This window comes from Engystomops pustulosus, chromosome 11 (genome assembly GCF_040894005.1).
Source record: "Engystomops pustulosus chromosome 11, aEngPut4.maternal, whole genome shotgun sequence".
Lineage (NCBI taxonomy): Eukaryota > Metazoa > Chordata > Amphibia > Anura > Leptodactylidae > Engystomops > Engystomops pustulosus.
The window spans coordinates 73,879,835-73,898,635 of NC_092421.1; the positions used below are offsets into that span (position 1 = coordinate 73,879,835).

General features: G+C 57.5%; 1 protein-coding gene across 7 annotated transcripts in view; it reads left to right on the forward strand.

Moving 5' to 3' along the window:
- The first annotated feature begins 644 nt into the window (after nt 1-644).
- The window catches only part of LOC140105763 (alpha-2-macroglobulin-like protein 1), a 112,613-nt gene continuing 94,456 nt past the window's right edge, over nt 645-18,801 (forward strand). For all 7 annotated transcript variants that reach the window (XM_072129833.1, XM_072129835.1, XM_072129830.1 and 4 more), the window contains exons 1-2: nt 645-691; nt 3,959-4,034. In XM_072129833.1, coding sequence (XP_071985934.1) covers nt 682-691; nt 3,959-4,034 — 86 coding nt within the window. In that variant the 5' untranslated portion in view covers nt 645-681. The remainder of the gene's footprint in view (nt 692-3,958; nt 4,035-18,801) is intronic.

Here is an 18,801-nt window from a genome sequence, read left to right on the forward strand (position 1 = left end):
TGATGAGCTCCAGCGACTATTCAGCTGGAGAGCAGAATGACCTAATTGCAGAAAATCAGGAAATTATTGGTGGACATCCCCTTTAAAGGAAACCTACCACTTCTGAAGGTAGGTATGAGATGTAAACACCGGGCACCAGCTCAGGGTGAGCTGGTGCCGGAGCTTACCTTAGCTAGTGTTTTAAACCGCAATATCGCGGTTTAAACACATTTTGATCTACAGCCCCGAGGTAGCTTCGGCGCTGCGCGCGTCCATGCGCGCCCCCATAGGAAGTGCCGGAGCCATCAGTCGCGCACGGCCGCGCGCAGCGCCTAAGCTACCTCGGGGCTGTAAATCAAAATGTGTTTAAACCGCGATATAGCGGTTTAAAACACTAGCTAAGGTAAGCTCCGGCACCAGCTCACCCTGAGCTGGTGCCCGGTGTTTACATCTCATACCTACCATCAGAAGTGGTAGGTTTCCTTTAAGCTCTAAACTTTTTAGATCCCTTACAGTCATTGTGTGACACCAGGGTAGGTGAAACATAGGAACAGGTGATCTGAGGGCACAGAGTTGCATTCGAGCCAAGTTTTTAATAAAAAGTGGTGACTAGGGAGGAGCTTTCATGTCATCACTGTCCTGACAAACAATGAATCTTAAAACCCCGGAGAACAGGACAAAGTAGACAGACGAGGAGAAGACATGCAGCAAGGTGAGGAGGACACAGGGATCCTGAGGGTCTGGAGTAGAGGCGGGTCATGTAGCATGGAAAATGATTCTGTACACATCATAATTTTAAGAAAACTTCTCCAACTTTATGGCTATTTTTAACATTTTCAATATTATATTATATTCATTAAAAAAATCTCTAGTCAAAATTTTTTGACGTTTGATGTGAGATGTATCATGAAGGTTCACACTGATGAGGCTTCACAGGGTCAACCCCTATACGTCACTGACTTTGAACTTTGACCCAATTGCTTGGTCTTCTTAAATAACGAGAGGTCCACAATATTGTATAGATTATTAGTTGATGCACCCTCAGGACGGACCTCACATACCAGAACCTTAAAGGAAGTTTAACCTCTACAAGAACGCAAAACATATCCTGACCCTTTACAAGACTCCAAAACAAATACAGATACCCCAGAATACATACAGGGCCCATACTAGACCCCTTATATAAAAACAATCCACAACCTGACTTATAAATCTTTATGTTGACCAAAACTAGGCAGCAAATAAAATGGTTATCCCATGATCTAGTTCCATTAGATTGTGTTCTTACATATTTTTGTGTACCGTAATCTCTGATTGTTTTCTGTTTTCCACAATGTATTGCACAATAGAGTTTTGAAGTTTGCAGATAATATCAAGATCTGTAAAGAAAGTAAAACACTGGGTCATTGCATAATATTACAGAGGAGGATAGTATGATATTACAGAGGGATTTGTGGAAGCTGGAGAATTGGGCAGAGAAATGGCTGATAAAGTTTAATTAAGGTAAATGAAAGGTTAAGCACTTGGGACATGGAAACAAAGATTAGAATTGTGTTCAGTCAATTGCTGGATAAAACTGCAACAGAAGAAGACTTGGGGGTATTGGTGGATGGTAAGTGACCATTGCCTGGTAGCTGCTTATAAAGCAAATACAATTATGGGAGGGGGAGAGGAATACATTCTCATGATAAGGACATGAGAATACAAGGTACATGCCCTTGTAGATATCACTGGTCAGACCACACATGGAACAGTTTTGGGAAACAGTGTATATAAAGAGAACTGGAACTGGTGCAGCGGAGAGCAACCAAGATTATTTGGGGAATGGGGGGACTACAATATAATAATGCATTACTAAACTTGGCTGAAGGGAAACCTCCTTACAATGTACAAATATTGAAACGGTCGGTACAAGGATCTTTCCAAAGATCTTTTTCCTCATAGAGGAGAGGAGGTTCTACCATCACCATAGACAGGGGGCATCCTCTACACCTAGAGGAGAGGAGGATCTACCATCACCATAGACAGGGGGCATCCTCTAAACCTATAGAAGAGGCGGTTCTACCATCACCATAGACAGGAGGCATTCTCTACGCCTAGAGGAGGTTCTACCATCACCATAGACAGGGGGCATCCTCTACACCTAGAGGAGAGGCGATTCTACCATCACCATAGACAGGGGGCATCCTCTAAACCTAAAGGAGAGGAGGTTCTACCATCACCATAGACAGGGGGCATCCTCTAAACCTATAGAAGAGGCGGTTCTACCATCACCATAGACAGGGGGAATCCTCTAAACCTATAAAAGAGGTGGTTCTACCATAGCCAATGGGCATCCTCTACACATAGAGGAGAGGCTTTACCATCACCATGGACAGAAGGGCATCTTCTTCACCTAGAGAAGAGGCGATTCTACCATCACCATAGACAGGGGGCATCCTCTACACCTAGAGGAGAGGCTATTCTACCATCACCATAGGCAGGGGGCATCCTCTACACCTAGAGGAGAGGAGGTTCTACCATCACTATAGGCAGGGGGCATCCTCTACACCTAGAGGAGAGGAGGTTCTACCATCACCATAGACAGGGGGCATCCTCTACACCTAGAGGAGAGGAGGTTCTACCATCACCATAGACAGGGGGCATCCTGTACACCTAGAGGAGAGGAGGTTCTACCATCACCATAGACAGGGGGCATCCTCTACACCAAGAGGAGAGGAGGTTCTACCATCACCATAGACATGGGGCATCCTCTACACCTAGAGGAGAGGAGGTTCTACCATCACTATAGACAGGGGACATCCTCTACACCTAGAGGAGAGGAGGTTCTACCATCACCATAGAGATGGGGCATCCTCTACACCTAGAGGAGAGGTGGTTCTACCATCACCATAGACAGGGGGAATCCTCTAAACCTATAAAAGAGGTGGTTCTACCATAGCCAATGGGCATCCGCTACACATAGAGGAGAGGCTTTACCATCACCATGGACAGGGGGCATCCTCTACACCTAGAGGAGAGGTGGTTCTACCATCGCCATAGACAGGGGGCATCCTCTACACCTAGAGGAGAGGAGGTTCTACCATCACCATAGACAGGGGGCATCCTCTACACCTAGAGGAGAGGCGATTCTACCATCACCATAGACAGGGGGCATCCTCTAAACCTAAAGGAGAGGAGGTTCTACCATCACCATAGACAGGGGGCATCCTCTAAACCTATAGAAGAGGCGGTTCTACCATCACCATAGACAGGGGGAATCCTCTAAACCTATAAAAGAGGTGGTTCTACCATAGCCAATGGGCATCCTCTACACATAGAGGAGAGGCTTTACCATCACCATGGACAGGGGGGCATCTTCTTCACCTAGAGGAGAGGCGATTCTACCATCACCATAGGCAGGGGGCATCCTCTACACCTAGAGGAGAGGAGGTTCTACCATCAGCATAGGCAGGGGGCATCCTCTACACCCAGAGGAGAGGCGATTCTACCATCACCATAGACAGGGGGCATCCTCTACACCTAGAGGAGAGGAGGTTCTACCATCACCATAGACAGGGGGCATCCTCTACACCTAGAGGAGAGGCGGTTCTACCCTCACCATAGACAGGGGGGATCCTCTACACCTAGAGGAGAGGAGGTTCTACCATCACCATAGACAGGGGGCATTTTCTACACCTAGAGGAGAGGAGGTTCTATCATCACCACAGACAGGGAGCATCATCTACACCTAGAGGAGAGGAGGTTCTACCATCACCATAGACTGGGGCCATCTTCTTCACCTAGATGAGAAGCAGCTCTACCATCACTATTCTATTCTAGCAAACATTGCATCATATTGTGATCTGTCCATAATCTCTCTAGGTGGGTCAGATGGTGCCCCTTGTGTATCCATATGCCATCAGCTGTGCCACCTCTAATACACCATCCGAATAAGGTACCTGCCATTTACGTCCTCTTACATATCTTTCATTTCCAGGTATGGGCTCCAACATGCGGCTGCTGTGTCTGTTTCTCTCCATCGGAATTAACCTGGTTTATTCTAACAAAATCCCGTAAGTACATCTAGTGGCAACACCCAGAGGAACCTGGTCGATGGTGGAGAGATATGGCTGGGTGTAAGATTATGCAGGGGCCAATGGATGGTGCAGAGATATGGCTGGGTGTAAGGGACTACATAGGAGCCGCTGGATGGTGTAGGGATATGGCTGGCTGTAAGGGACTACATAGGAGCCGGTGGATGGTGCAGAGATATGGCTGGGTGTAAGGCTCTGCAGGGGCTGGTGGATGGGACAGGGATGTGGCTGGGCGTAAGGCTCTGCAGGGGCTGGTGAATGGTGCAGGGATATGGCTGGGTGTAAGGCTGTGCAGGGGCTGGTGGATGGTGCAGGGATATGGCTGGGTGTAAGGCTCTGCAGGGGCTGGTGGATGGTGCAGGGATATGGCTGGGTGTAAGGCTCTGCAGGGGCTGGTGGATGGTGCTAGGATATGGCTGGGTGTAAGGCTCTGCAGGGGCTGGTGGATGATGCAGGGATATGGCTGGTTGTAAGGCTCTGCATTGGCTGGTGGATGGTGCAGGGTTATGGCTGGGTGTAAGGCTCTGCGGGGGCTGGTAGATGGTGCAGGGATATGGCTGGGTGTAAAGCCCTGGCAGAGCCATTGCATGGTGCAGGGATATGGCTGGGTGTAAGGCTCTGCAGGGGCTGGTGAATGGTGCTGGGATATGGCTGGGTGTAAGGCTCTGGCAGAGCCATTGTATGGTGCAGGGATATGGCTGGGTGTAAGGCTCTGCAGGGGCTGGTGAATGGTGCTGGGATATGGCTGGGTGTAAGGCTCTGCAGGGGCTGGTGTATGGTGCAGGGATATGGCTGGGTGTAAGGCTCTGCAGGGGCTGGTGGATGGTGCAGGGATATGGCTGGGTGTAAGGCTCTGCAGGGGCTGGTGGATGGTGCAGGGATATGGCTGGGTGTAAGGCTCTGCAGGGGCTGGTGGGTGGTGCAGGGATATGGCTGGGTGTAAGGCTCTGCAGGGGCTGGTGGATGGTGCAGGGATATGGCTGGGTGTAAGGCTGTGCAGGGGCTGGTGGATGGTGCAGGGATATGGCTGGGTGTAAGGCTGTGCAGGGGCTGGTGAATGGTGCAGGGATATGGCTGGGTGTAAGGCTGTGCAGGGGCTGGTGGATGGTGCAGGGATAAGGCTGGGTGTAAGGCTCTGCAGGGGCTGTTGAATGGTGCAGGGATATGGCTGGGTGTAAGGCTCTGAAGTGGCAGTTGAATGGTGCAGGGATATGGCTGGGTGTAAGGCTCTGCAGGGGCTGGTGGATGGTGCAGGGATATGGCTGGGTGTAAGGCTCTGCAGTGGCTGTTGAATGGTGCAGGGATATGGCTGGGTGTAAGGCTCTGCAGGGGCTGGTGGATGGTGCAGGGATTTGGCTGGGTGTAAGGCTCTGCAGTGGCTGTTGAATGGTGCAGGGATATGGCTGGGTGTAAGGCTCTGCAGGGGCTGGTGAATGTTGCAGGGATATGGCTGGGTGTAAGGCTCTGCAGGGGCTGGTGGATGGTGCAGGGATATGGCTGGTTGTAAGGCTCTGCATTGGCTGTTGGATGGTGCAGGGATATGGCTGGGTATAAGGCTCTGCAGGGGCTGGTGGATGGTGCAGGGATATGACTGGGTGTAAGGATCTGCAGGGGCTGGTGAATGGTGCAGGGATATGGCTGGGTGTAAGGCTCTGCAGGGGCTGGTGGATGGTGCAGGGATATGACTGGGTGTAAGGATCTGCAGGGGCTGGTGAATGGCGCAGGGATATGGCTGGGTGTAAGGCTCTGCAGGGGTTGGTGGATGGCGCAGGGATATGGCTGGGTGTAAGGCTCTGCAGGGGCTGGTGGATGGTACAGGGATATGGCTGGTGTAAGGCTCTGCAGGGGCTGGTGGATGGTGCAGGGATATGGCTGGGTGTAAGGCTCTGCAGGGGCTGGTGAATGGTTCAGGGATATGGCTGGGTGTTAGGCTCTGCAGGGGCTGGTGGATGGTGCAGGGATATGGCTGGGTGTAAGGCTCTGCAGGGGCTGGTGGGTGGTGCAGGGATATGGCTGGGTGTAAGGCTCTGCAGGGGCTGGTGGATGGCGCAGGGATATGGCTGGGTGTAAGGCTCTGCAGGGGTTGGTGGATGGCGCAGGGATATGGCTGGGTGTAAGGCTCTGCAGGGGCTGGTGGATGGTACAGGGATATGGCTGGTGTAAGGCTCTGCAGGGGCTGGTGGATGGTGCAGGGATATGGCTGGGTGTAAGGCTCTGCAGGGGCTGGTGAATGGTTCAGGGATATGGCTGGGTGTTAGGCTCTGCAGGGGCTGGTGGATGGTGCAGGGATATGGCTGGGTGTAAGGCTCTGCAGGGGCTGGTGGATGGTGCAGGGATATGGCTGGGTGTAAGGCTCTGCAGGGGCTGGTGGATGATGCAGGGATATGGCTGGGTATAAGGCTCTGCAGGGGCTGGTGGATGGTGCAGGGATATGGCTGGTGTAAGGCTCTGCAGGGGCTGGTGGATGGTGCAGGGATATGGCTGGGTGTAAGGCTCTGCAGGGGCTGGTGAATGGTTCAGGGATATGGCTGGGTGTTAGGCTCTGCAGGGGCTGGTGGATGGTGCAGGGATATGGCTGGGTGTAAGGCTCTGCAGGGGCTGGTGGATGGTGCAGGGATATGGCTGGGTGTAAGGCTCTGCTGGGGCTGGTGGATGATGCAGGGATATGGCTGGGTATAAGGCTCTGCAGGGGCTGGTGGATGGTGCAGGGATATGACTGGGTGTAAGGATCTGCAGGGGCTGGTGAATGGCGCAGGGATATGGCTGGGTGTAAGGCTCTGCAGGGGTTGGTGGATGGCGCAGGGATATGGCTGGGTGTAAGGCTCTGCAGGGGCTGGTGGATGGTACAGGGATATGGCTGGTGTAAGGCTCTGCAGGGGCTGGTGGATGGTGCAGGGATATGGCTGGGTGTAAGGCTCTGCAGGGGCTGCTGAATGGTTCAGGGATATGGCTGGGTGTTAGGCTCTGCAGGGGCTGGTGGATGGTGCAGGGATATGGCTGGGTGTAAGGCTCTGCAGGGGCTGGTGGATGGTGCAGGGATATGACTGGGTGTAAGGATCTGCAGGGGCTGGTGAATGGCGCAGGGATATGGCTGGGTGTAAGGCTCTGCAGGGGTTGGTGGATGGCGCAGGGATATGGCTGGGTGTAAGGCTCTGCAGGGGCTGGTGGATGGCGCAGGGATATGGCTGGGTGTAAGGCTCTGCAGGGGCTGGTGTATGGTACAGGGATATGGCTGGTGTAAGGCTCTGCAGGGGCTGGTGGATGGTGCAGGGATATGGCTGGGTGTAAGGCTCTGCAGGGGCTGGTGGATGGTGCTGGGATATGGCTGGGTGTAAGGCTCTGCAGGGGCTGGTGAATGGTTCAGGGATATGGCTGGGTGTTAGGCTCTGCAGGGGCTGGTGGATGGTGCAGGGATATGGCTGGGTGTAAGGCTCTGCAGGGGCTGGTGGGTGGTGCAGGGATATGGCTGGGTGTAAGGCTCTGCAGGGGTTGGTGGATGGCGCAGGGATATGGCTGGGTGTAAGGCTCTGCAGGGGCTGGTGGATGGTACAGGGATATGGCTGGTGTAAGGCTCTGCAGGGGCTGGTGGATGGTGCAGGGATATGGCTGGGTGTAAGGCTCTGCAGGGGCTGGTGAATGGTTCAGGGATATGGCTGGGTGTTAGGCTCTGCAGGGGCTGGTGGATGGTGCAGGGATATGGCTGGGTGTAAGGCTCTGCAGGGGCTGGTGGATGGTGCAGGGATATGGCTGGGTGTAAGGCTCTGCAGGGGCTGGTGGATGATGCAGGGATATGGCTGGGTATAAGGCTCTGCAGGGGCTGGTGGATGGTGCAGGGATATGGCTGGTGTAAGGCTCTGCAGGGGCTGGTGGATGGTGCAGGGATATGGCTGGGTGTAAGGCTCTGCAGGGGCTGGTGAATGGTTCAGGGATATGGCTGGGTGTTAGGCTCTGCAGGGGCTGGTGGATGGTGCAGGGATATGGCTGGGTGTAAGGCTCTGCAGGGGCTGGTGGATGGTGCAGGGATATGGCTGGGTGTAAGGCTCTGCAGGGGCTGGTGGATGATGCAGGGATATGGCTGGGTATAAGGCTCTGCAGGGGCTGGTGGATGGTGCAGGGATATGACTGGGTGTAAGGATCTGCAGGGGCTGGTGAATGGCGCAGGGATATGGCTGGGTGTAAGGCTCTGCAGGGGTTGGTGGATGGCGCAGGGATATGGCTGGGTGTAAGGCTCTGCAGGGGCTGGTGGATGGTACAGGGATATGGCTGGTGTAAGGCTCTGCAGGGGCTGGTGGATGGTGCAGGGATATGGCTGGGTGTAAGGCTCTGCAGGGGCTGGTGAATGGTTCAGGGATATGGCTGGGTGTTAGGCTCTGCAGGGGCTGGTGGATGGTGCAGGGATATGGCTGGGTGTAAGGCTCTGCAGGGGCTGGTGGGTGGTGCAGGGATATGGCTGGGTGTAAGGCTCTGCAGGGGCTGGTGGATGGTGCAGGGATATGGCTGGGTGTAAGGCTCTGCAGGGGTTGGTGGATGGCGCAGGGATATGGCTGGGTGTAAGGCTCTGCAGGGGCTGGTGGATGGTACAGGGATATGGCTGGTGTAAGGCTCTGCAGGGGCTGGTGGATGGTGCAGGGATATGGCTGGGTGTAAGGCTCTGCAGGGGCTGGTGAATGGTTCAGGGATATGGCTGGGTGTTAGGCTCTGCAGGGGCTGGTGGATGGTGCAGGGATATGGCTGGGTATAAGGCTCTGCAGGGGCTGGTGGATGGTGCAGGGATATGGCTGGGTGTAAGGCTCTGCAGGGGCTGGTGGATGATGCAGGGATATGGCTGGGTGTAAGGCTCTGCAAGGGCTGGTGGATGGTGCTGGGATATGGCTGGGTGTAAGGCTCTGCAGGGGCTGGTGGATGATGCAGGGATATGGCTGGGTGTAAGGCTCTGCAGGGGCTGGTGGATGATGCAGGGATATGGCTGGGTGTAAGGCTCTGCAGGGGCTGGTGGATGGTGCAGGGATATGGCTGGGTGTAAGGCTCTGCAGGGGCTGGTGGATGGTGCTGGGATATGGCTGGGTGTAAGGCTCTGCAGGGGCTGGTGGATGGTGCTGGGATATGGCTGGGTGTAAGGCTCTGCAGGGGCTGGTGGATGGTGCTGGGATATGGCTGGGTGTAAGGCTCTGCAGGGGCTGGTGGATGGTGCAGGGATATGGCTGGGTGTAAGGCTCTGCAGGGGCTGGTGGATGATGCAGGGTTATGGCTGGGTGTAAGGCTCTGCAGGGGCTGGTGGATGGTGCTGGGATATGGCTGGGTGTAAGGCTCTGCAGGGGCTGGTGGATGGTGCAGTGATATAGCTGGGTGTAAGGCTCTGCATTGGCTGGTGGATGGTGCAGGGATATGGCTGGGTGTAAGGCTCTGCATGGCCTGGTGGATGGTGCAGGGATATAGCTGGGTGTAAGGCTCTGCAGGGGCTGGTGGATGGTGCAGGGATATGGCTGGGTGTAAGGCTCTGCAGGGGCTGGTGGATGGTGCAGGGATATGGCTGGGTGTAAGGCTCTGCAGGGGCTGGTGGATGGTGCAGGGATATGGCTGGGTGTAAGGCTCTGCAGGGGCTGGTGGATGGTGCTGGGATATGGCTGGGTGTAAGGCTCTGCAGGGGCTGGTGGATGATGCAGGGATATGGCTGGGTGTAAGGCTCTGCAGGGGCTGGTGGATGATGCAGGGATATGGCTGTGTGTAAGGCTCTGCAGGGGCTGGTGGATGGTGCAGGGATATGGCTGGGTGTAAGGCTCTGCAGGGGCTGGTGGATGGTGCTGGGATATGGCTGGGTGTAAGGCTCTGCAGGGGCTGGTGGATGGTGCTGGGATATGGCTGGGTGTAAGGCTCTGCAGGGGCTGGTGGATGGTGCAGGGATATGGCTGGGTGTAAGGCTCTGCAGGGGCTGGTGGATGGTGCAGGGATATGGCTGGGTGTAAGGCTCTGCAGGGGCTGGTGGATGATGCAGGGATATGGCTGGGTGTAAGGCTCTGCAGGGGCTGGTGGATGGTGCTGGGATATGGCTGGGTGTAAGGCTCTGCAGGGGCTGGTGGATGGTGCAGTGATATAGCTGGGTGTAAGGATCTGCATTGGCTGGTGGATGGTGCAGGGATATGGCTGGGTGTAAGGCTCTGCATGGCCTGGTGGATGGTGCAGGGATATAGCTGGGTGTAAGGCTCTGCAGGGGCTGGTGGATGGTGCAGGGATATGGCTGGGTGTAAGGCTCTGCAGGGGCTGGTGGATGGTGCAGGGATATGGCCGGGTGTAAGGCTCTGCAGGGGCTGGTGGATGGTGCAGGGATATGGCCGGGTGTAAGGCTCTGCAGGGGCTGGTGGGTGGTGCAGGGATATGGCTGGGTGTAAGGCTCTGCAGGGGCTGGTGGATGGTGCAGGGATATGGCTGGGTGTAAGGCTCTGCAGGGGCTGGTGGATGGTGCAGGGATATGGCTGGGTGTAAGGCTCTGTGGGGGCTGGTGGATGGTGCAGGGATATGGCTGGGTGTAAGGCTCTGCAGGGGCTGGTGGATGATGCAGGGATATCGCTGGGTGTAAGGCTCTGCAGGGGCTGGTGGATGGTGCAGGGATATGGCTGGGTGTAAGGCTCTGCAGGAGCTGGTGGATGGTGCAGGGATATGGCTGGGTGTAAGGCTCTGCAGGGGCTGGTGGATGGTGCAGGGATATGGCTGGGTGTAAGGCTCTGCAGGAGCTGGTGGATGGTGCAGGGATATGGCTGGGTGTAAGGCTCTGCAGGGGCTGGTGGATGGTGCAGGGATATGGCTGGGTATAAGGCTCTGCAGGGGCTGGTGGATGGTGCAGGGATATGGCTGGTGTAAGGCTCTGCAGGGGCTGGTGGATGGTGCAGGGATATAGCTGGGTGTAAGGCTCTGCAGGGGCTGGTGAATGGTTCAGGGATATGGCTGGGTGTTAGGCTCTGCAGGGGCTGGTGGATGGTGCAGGGATATGGCTGGGTGTAAGGCTCTGCAGGGGCTGGTGGATGGTGCAGGGATATGGCTGGGTGTAAGGCTCTGCAGGGGCTGGTGGATGATGCAGGGATATGGCTGGGTATAAGGCTCTGCAGGGGCTGGTGGATGGTGCAGGGATATGACTGGGTGTAAGGATCTGCAGGGGCTGGTGAATGGCGCAGGGATATGGCTGGGTGTAAGGCTCTGCAGGGGTTGGTGGATGGCGCAGGGATATGGCTGGGTGTAAGCCTCTGCAGGGGCTGGTGGATGGTACAGGGATATGGCTGGTGTAAGGCTCTGCAAGGGCTGGTGGATGGTGCAGGGATATGGCTGGGTGTAAGGCTCTGCAGGGGCTGGTGAATGGTTCAGGGATATGGCTGGGTGTTAGGCTCTGCAGGGGCTGGTGGATGGTGCAGGGATATGGCTGGGTGTAAGGCTCTGCAGGGGCTGGTGGGTGGTGCAGGGATATGGCTGGGTGTAAGGCTCTGCAGGGGCTGGTGGATGGTGCAGGGATATGGCTGGGTGTAAGGCTCTGCAGGGGTTGGTGGATGGCGCAGGGATATGGCTGGGTGTAAGGCTCTGCAGGGGCTGGTGGATGGTACAGGGATATGGCTGGTGTAAGGCTCTGCAGGGGCTGGTGGATGGTGCAGGGATATGGCTGGGTGTAAGGCTCTGGAGGGGCTGGTGAATGGTTCAGGGATATGGCTGGGTGTTAGGCTCTGCAGGGGCTGGTGGATGGTGCAGGGATATGGCTGGGTGTAAGGCTCTGCAGGGGCTGGTGGATGGTGCAGGGATATGGCTGGGTGTAAGGCTCTGCAGGGGCTGGTGGATGATGCAGGGATATGGCTGGGTGTAAGGCTCTGCAGGGGCTGGTGGATGGTGCTGGGATATGGCTGGGTGTAAGGCTCTGCAGGGGCTGGTGGATGATGCAGGGATATGGCTGGGGGTAAGGCTCTGCAGGGGCTGGTGGATGATGCAGGGATATGGCTGGGTGTAAGGCTCTGCAGGGGCTGGTGGATGGTGCAGGGATATGGCTGGGTGTAAGGCTCTGCAGGGGCTGGTGGATGGTGCTGGGATATGGCTGGGTGTAAGGCTCTGCAGGGGCTGGTGGATGGTGCTGGGATATGGCTGGGTGTAAGGCTCTGCAGGGGCTGGTGGATGGTGCTGGGATATGGCTGGGTGTAAGGCTCTGCAGGGGCTGGTGGATGGTGCAGGGATATGGCTGGGTGTAAGGCTCTGCAGGGGCTGGTGGATGATGCAGGGTTATGGCTGGGTGTAAGGCTCTGCAGGGGCTGGTGGATGGTGCTGGGATATGGCTGGGTGTAAGGCTCTGCAGGGGCTGGTGGATGGTGCAGTGATATAGCTGGGTGTAAGGCTCTGCATTGGCTGGTGGATGGTGCAGGGATATGGCTGGGTGTAAGGCTCTGCATGGCCTGGTGGATGGTGCAGGGATATAGCTGGGTGTAAGGCTCTGCAGGGGCTGGTGGATGGTGCAGGGATATGGCTGGGTGTAAGGCTCTGCAGGGGCTGGTGGATGGTGCAGGGATATGGCTGGGTGTAAGGCTCTGCAGGGGCTGGTGGATGGTGCAGGGATATGGCTGGGTGTAAGGCTCTGCAGGGGCTGGTGGATGGTGCTGGGATATGGCTGGGTGTAAGGCTCTGCAGGGGCTGGTGGATGATGCAGGGATATGGCTGGGTGTAAGGCTCTGCAGGGGCTGGTGGATGATGCAGGGATATGGCTGGGTGTAAGGCTCTGCAGGGGCTGGTGGATGATGCAGGGATATGGCTGGGTGTAAGGCTCTGCAGGGGCTGGTGGATGGTGCAGGGATATGGCTGGGTGTAAGGCTCTGCAGGGGCTGGTGGATGGTGCTGGGATATGGCTGGGTGTAAGGCTCTGCAGGGGCTGGTGGATGGTGCAGGGATATGGCTGGGTGTAAGGCTCTGCAGGGGCTGGTGGATGGTGCAGGGATATGGCTGGGTGTAAGGCTCTGCAGGGGCTGGTGGATGATGCAGGGATATGGCTGGGTGTAAGGCTCTGCAGGGGCTGGTGGATGGTGCTGGGATATGGCTGGGTGTAAGGCTCTGCAGGGGCTGGTGGATGGTGCTGGGATATGGCTGGGTGTAAGGCTCTGCAGGGGCTGGTGGATGGTGCAGTGATATAGCTGGGTGTAAGGCTCTGCATTGGCTGGTGGATGGTGCAGGGATATGGCTGGGTGTAAGGCTCTGCATGGCCTGGTGGATGGTGCAGGGATATAGCTGGGTGTAAGGCTCTGCAGGGGCTGGTGGATGGTGCAGGGATATGGCTGGGTGTAAGGCTCTGCAGGGGCTGGTGGATGGTGCAGGGATATGGCTGGGTGTAAGGCTCTGCAGGGGCTGGTGGATGGTGCAGGGATATGGCTGGGTGTAAGGCTCTGCAGGGGCTGGTGGGTGGTGCAGGGATATGGCTGGGTGTAAGGCTCTGCAGGGGCTGGTGGATGGTGCAGGGATATAGCTGGGTGTAAGGCTCTGCATGGCCTGGTGGATGGTGCAGGGATATGGCTGGGTGTAAGGCTCTGCAGGGGCTGGTGGATGGTGCAGGGATATGGCTGGGTGTAAGGCTCTGCAGGGGCTGGTGGATGGTGCAGGGATATGGCTGGATGTAAGGCTCTGCAGGGGCTGGTGGATGGTGCAGGGATATGGCTGGGTGTAAGGCTCTGCAGGGGCTGGTGGGTGGTGCAGGGATATGGCTGGGTGTAAGGCTCTGCAGGGGCTGGTGGGTGGTGCAGGGATATGGCTGGGTGTAAGGCTCTGCAGGGGCTGGTGGATGGTGCTGGGATATGGCTGGGTGTAAGGCTCTGCAGGGGCTGGTGGATGGTGCAGGGATATGGCTGGGTGTAAGGCTCTGCAGGGGCTGGTGGATGGTGCAGGGATATGGCTGGGTGTAAGGCTCTGCGGGGGCTGGTGGATGGTGCAGGGATATGGCTGGGTGTAAGGCTCTGCGGGGGCTGGTGGATGGTGCAGGGATATGGCTGGGTGTAAGGCTCTGCGGGGGCTGGTGGATGGTGCAGGGATATGGCTGGGTGTAAGGCTCTGCAGGGGCTGGTGGATGATGCAGGGATATCGCTGGGTGTAAGGCTCTGCAGGGGCTGGTGGATGGTGCAGGGATATGGCTGGGTGTAAGGCTCTGCAGGGGCTGGTGGATGGTGCAGGGATATAGCTGGGTGTAAGGCTCTGCAGGGGCTGGTGGATGGTGCAGGGAAATGGCTGGGTGTAAGGCTCTGCAGGGGCTGGTGGATGGTGCAGGGATATGGCTGGGTGTAAGGCTCTGCAGGGGCTGGTGGATGATGCAGGGATATCGCTGGGTTTAAGGCTCTGCAGGGGCTGGTGGATGGTGCAGGGATATGGCTGGGTGTAAGGCTCTGCAGGGGCTGGTGGGTGGTGCAGGGATATGGCTGGTTGTAAGGCTCTGCGGGGGCTGGTGGATGGTGCAGGGATATGGCTGGGTGTAAGGCTCTGCAGGGGCTGTTGGATGGTGCTGGGATATGGCTGGGTGTAAGGCTCTGCGGGGGCTGGTGGATGGTGCAGGGATATGGCTGGGTGTAAGGCTCTGCAGTGGCTGGTGGATGATGCAGGGATATCGCTGGGTGTAAGGCTCTGCAGGGGCTGGTGGATGGTGCAGGGATATGGCTGGGTGTAAGGCTCTGCAGGAGCTGGTGGATGGTGCAGGGATATGGCTGGGTGTAAGGCTCTGCAGTGGCTGGTGGATGATGCAGGGATATCGCTGGGTGTAAGGCTCTGCAGGGGCTGGTGGATGGTGCAGGGATATGGCTGGGTGTAAGGCTCTGCAGGGGCTGGTGGATGGTGCAGGGATATGGCTGGGTGTAAGGCTCTGCAGGGGCTGGTGGATGGTGCAGGGATATGGCTGGGTGTAAGGCTCTGCAGGGGCTGGTGGATGGTGCTGGGATATGGCTGGGTGTAAGGCTCTGCAGGGGCTGGTGGATGATGCAGGGATATGGCTGGGTGTAAGGCTCTGCAGGGGCTGGTGGATGATGCAGGGATATGGCTGGGTGTAAGGCTCTGCAGGGGCTGGTGGATGATGCAGGGATATGGCTGGGTGTAAGGCTCTGCAGGGGCTGGTGGATGGTGCAGGGATATGGCTGGGTGTAAGGCTCTGCAGGGGCTGGTGGATGGTGCTGGGATATGGCTGGGTGTAAGGCTCTGCAGGGGCTGGTGGATGGTGCAGGGATATGGCTGGGTGTAAGGCTCTGCAGGGGCTGGTGGATGGTGCAGGGATATGGCTGGGTGTAAGGCTCTGCAGGGGCTGGTGGATGGTGCTGGGATATGGCTGGGTGTAAGGCTCTGCAGGGGCTGGTGGATGGTGCAGTGATATAGCTGGGTGTAAGGCTCTGCATTGGCTGGTGGATGGTGCAGGGATATGGCTGGGTGTAAGGCTCTGCATGGCCTGGTGGATGGTGCAGGGATATAGCTGGGTGTAAGGCTCTGCAGGGGCTGGTGGATGGTGCAGGGATATGGCTGGGTGTAAGGCTCTGCAGGGGCTGGTGGATGGTGCAGGGATATGGCTGGGTGTAAGGCTCTGCAGGGGCTGGTGGATGGTGCAGGGATATGGCTGGGTGTAAGGCTCTGCAGGGGCTGGTGGGTGGTGCAGGGATATGGCTGGGTGTAAGGCTGTGCAGGGGCTGGTGGATGGTGCAGGGATATAGCTGGGTGTAAGGCTCTGCATGGCCTGGTGGATGGTGCAGGGATATGGCTGGGTGTAAGGCTCTGCAGGGGCTGGTGGATGGTGCAGGGATATGGCTGGGTGTAAGGCTCTGCAGGGGCTGGTGGATGGTGCAGGGATATGGCTGGGTGTAAGGCTCTGCAGGGGCTGGTGGATGGTGCAGGGATATGGCTGGGTGTAAGGCTCTGCAGGGGCTGGTGGGTGGTGCAGGGATATGGCTGGGTGTAAGGCTCTGCAGGGGCTGGTGGGTGGTGCAGGGATATGGCTGGGTGTAAGGCTCTGCAGGGGCTGGTGGATGGTGCTGGGATATGGCTGGGTGTAAGGCTCTGCAGGGGCTGGTGGATGGTGCAGGGATATGGCTGGGTGTAAGGCTCTGCAGGGGCTGGTGGATGGTGCAGGGATATGGCTGGGTGTAAGGCTCTGCAGGGGCTGGTAGATGGTGCAGGGATATGGCTGGGTGTAAGGCTCTGCGGGGGCTGGTGGATGGTGCAGGGATATGGCTGGGTGTAAGGCTCTGCGGGGGCTGGTGGATGGTGCAGGGATATGGCTGGGTGTAAGGCTCTGCAGGGGCTGGTGGATGATGCAGGGATATCGCTGGGTGTAAGGCTCTGCAGGGGCTGGTGGATGGTGCAGGGATATGGCTGGGTGTAAGGCTCTGCAGGAGCTGGTGGATGGTGCAGGGATATGGCTGGGTGTAAGGCTCTGCAGGGGCTGGTGGATGGTGCAGGGATATGGCTGGGTGTAAGGCTCTGCAGGGGCTGGTGGATGATGCAGGGATATCGCTGGGTTTAAGGCTCTGCAGGGGCTGGTGGATGGTGCAGGGATATGGCTGGGTGTAAGGCTCTGCAGGGGCTGGTGGATGGTGCAGGGATATAGCTGGGTGTAAGGCTCTGCAGGGGCTGGTGGATGGTGCAGGGATATGGCTGGGTGTAAGGCTCTGCAGGGGCTGGTGGATGGTGCAGGGATATGGCTGGGTGTAAGGCTCTGCAGGGGCTGGTGGATGATGCAGGGATATCGCTGGGTTTAAGGCTCTGCAGGGGCTGGTGGATGGTGCAGGGATATGGCTGGGTGTAAGGCTCTGCAGGGGCTGGTGGGTGGTGCAGGGATATGGCTGGTTGTAAGGCTCTGCGGGGGCTGGTGGATGGTGCAGGGATATGGCTGGGTGTAAGGCTCTGCAGGGGCTGTTGGATGGTGCTGGGATATGGCTGGGTGTAAGGCTCTGCGGGGGCTGGTGTATGGTGCAGGGATATGGCTGGGTGTAAGGCTCTGCAGTGGCTGGTGGATGATGCAGGGATATCGCTGGGTGTAAGGCTCTGCAGGGGCTGGTGGATGGTGCAGGGATATGGCTGGGTGTAAGGCTCTGCAGGAGCTGGTGGATGGTGCAGGGATATGGCTGGGTGTAAGGCTCTGCAGTGGCTGGTGGATGATGCAGGGATATCGCTGGGTGTAAGGCTCTGCAGGGGCTGGTGGATGGTGCAGGGATATGGCTGGGTGTAAGGCTCTGCAGGGGCTGGTGGATGGTGCAGGGATATGGCTGGGTGTAAGGCTCTGCAGGGGCTGGTGGATGGTGCAGGGATATGGCTGGGTGTAAGGCTCTGCAGGGGCTGGTGGATGGTGCTGGGATATGGCTGGGTGTAAGGCTCTGCAGGGGCTGGTGGATGATGCAGGGATATGGCTGGGTGTAAGGCTCTGCAGGGGCTGGTGGATGATGCAGGGATATGGCTGGGTGTAAGGCTCTGCAGGGGCTGGTGGATGATGCAGGGATATGGCTGGGTGTAAGGCTCTGCAGGGGCTGGTGGATGGTGCAGGGATATGGCTGGGTGTAAGGCTCTGCAGGGGCTGGTGGATGGTGCTGGGATATGGCTGGGTGTAAGGCTCTGCAGGGGCTGGTGGATGGTGCAGGGATATGGCTGGGTGTAAGGCTCTGCAGGGGCTGGTGGATGGTGCAGGGATATGGCTGGGTGTAAGGCTCTGCAGGGGCTGGTGGATGGTGCTGGGATATGGCTGGGTGTAAGGCTCTGCAGGGGCTGGTGGATGGTGCAGTGATATAGCTGGGTGTAAGGCTCTGCATTGGCTGGTGGATGGTGCAGGGATATGGCTGGGTGTAAGGCTCTGCATGGCCTGGTGGATGGTGCAGGGATATAGCTGGGTGTAAGGCTCTGCAGGGGCTGGTGGATGGTGCAGGGATATGGCTGGGTGTAAGGCTCTGCAGGGGCTGGTGGATGGTGCAGGGATATGGCTGGGTGTAAGGCTCTGCAGGGGCTGGTGGATGGTGCAGGGATATGGCTGGGTGTAAGGCTCTGCAGGGGCTGGTGGGTGGTGCAGGGATATGGCTGGGTGTAAGGCTGTGCAGGGGCTGGTGGATGGTGCAGGGATATAGCTGGGTGTAAGGCTCTGCATGGCCTGGTGGATGGTGCAGGGATATGGCTGGGTGTAAGGCTCTGCAGGGGCTGGTGGATGGTGCAGGGATATGGCTGGGTGTAAGGCTCTGCAGGGGCTGGTGGATGGTGCAGGGATATGGCTGGGTGTAAGGCTCTGCAGGGGCTGGTGGATGGTGCAGGGATATGGCTGGGTGTAAGGCTCTGCAGGGGCTGGTGGGTGGTGCAGGGATATGGCTGGGTGTAAGGCTCTGCAGGGGCTGGTGGGTGGTGCAGGGATATGGCTGGGTGTAAGGCTCTGCAGGGGCTGGTGGATGGTGCTGGGATATGGCTGGGTGTAAGGCTCTGCAGGGGCTGGTGGATGGTGCAGGGATATGGCTGGGTGTAAGGCTCTGCAGGGGCTGGTGGATGGTGCAGGGATATGGCTGGGTGTAAGGCTCTGCAGGGGCTGGTAGATGGTGCAGGGATATGGCTGGGTGTAAGGCTCTGCGGGGGCTGGTGGATGGTGCAGGGATATGGCTGGGTGTAAGGCTCTGCGGGGGCTGGTGGATGGTGCAGGGATATGGCTGGGTGTAAGGCTCTGCAGGGGCTGGTGGATGATGCAGGGATATCGCTGGGTGTAAGGCTCTGCAGGGGCTGGTGGATGGTGCAGGGATATGGCTGGGTG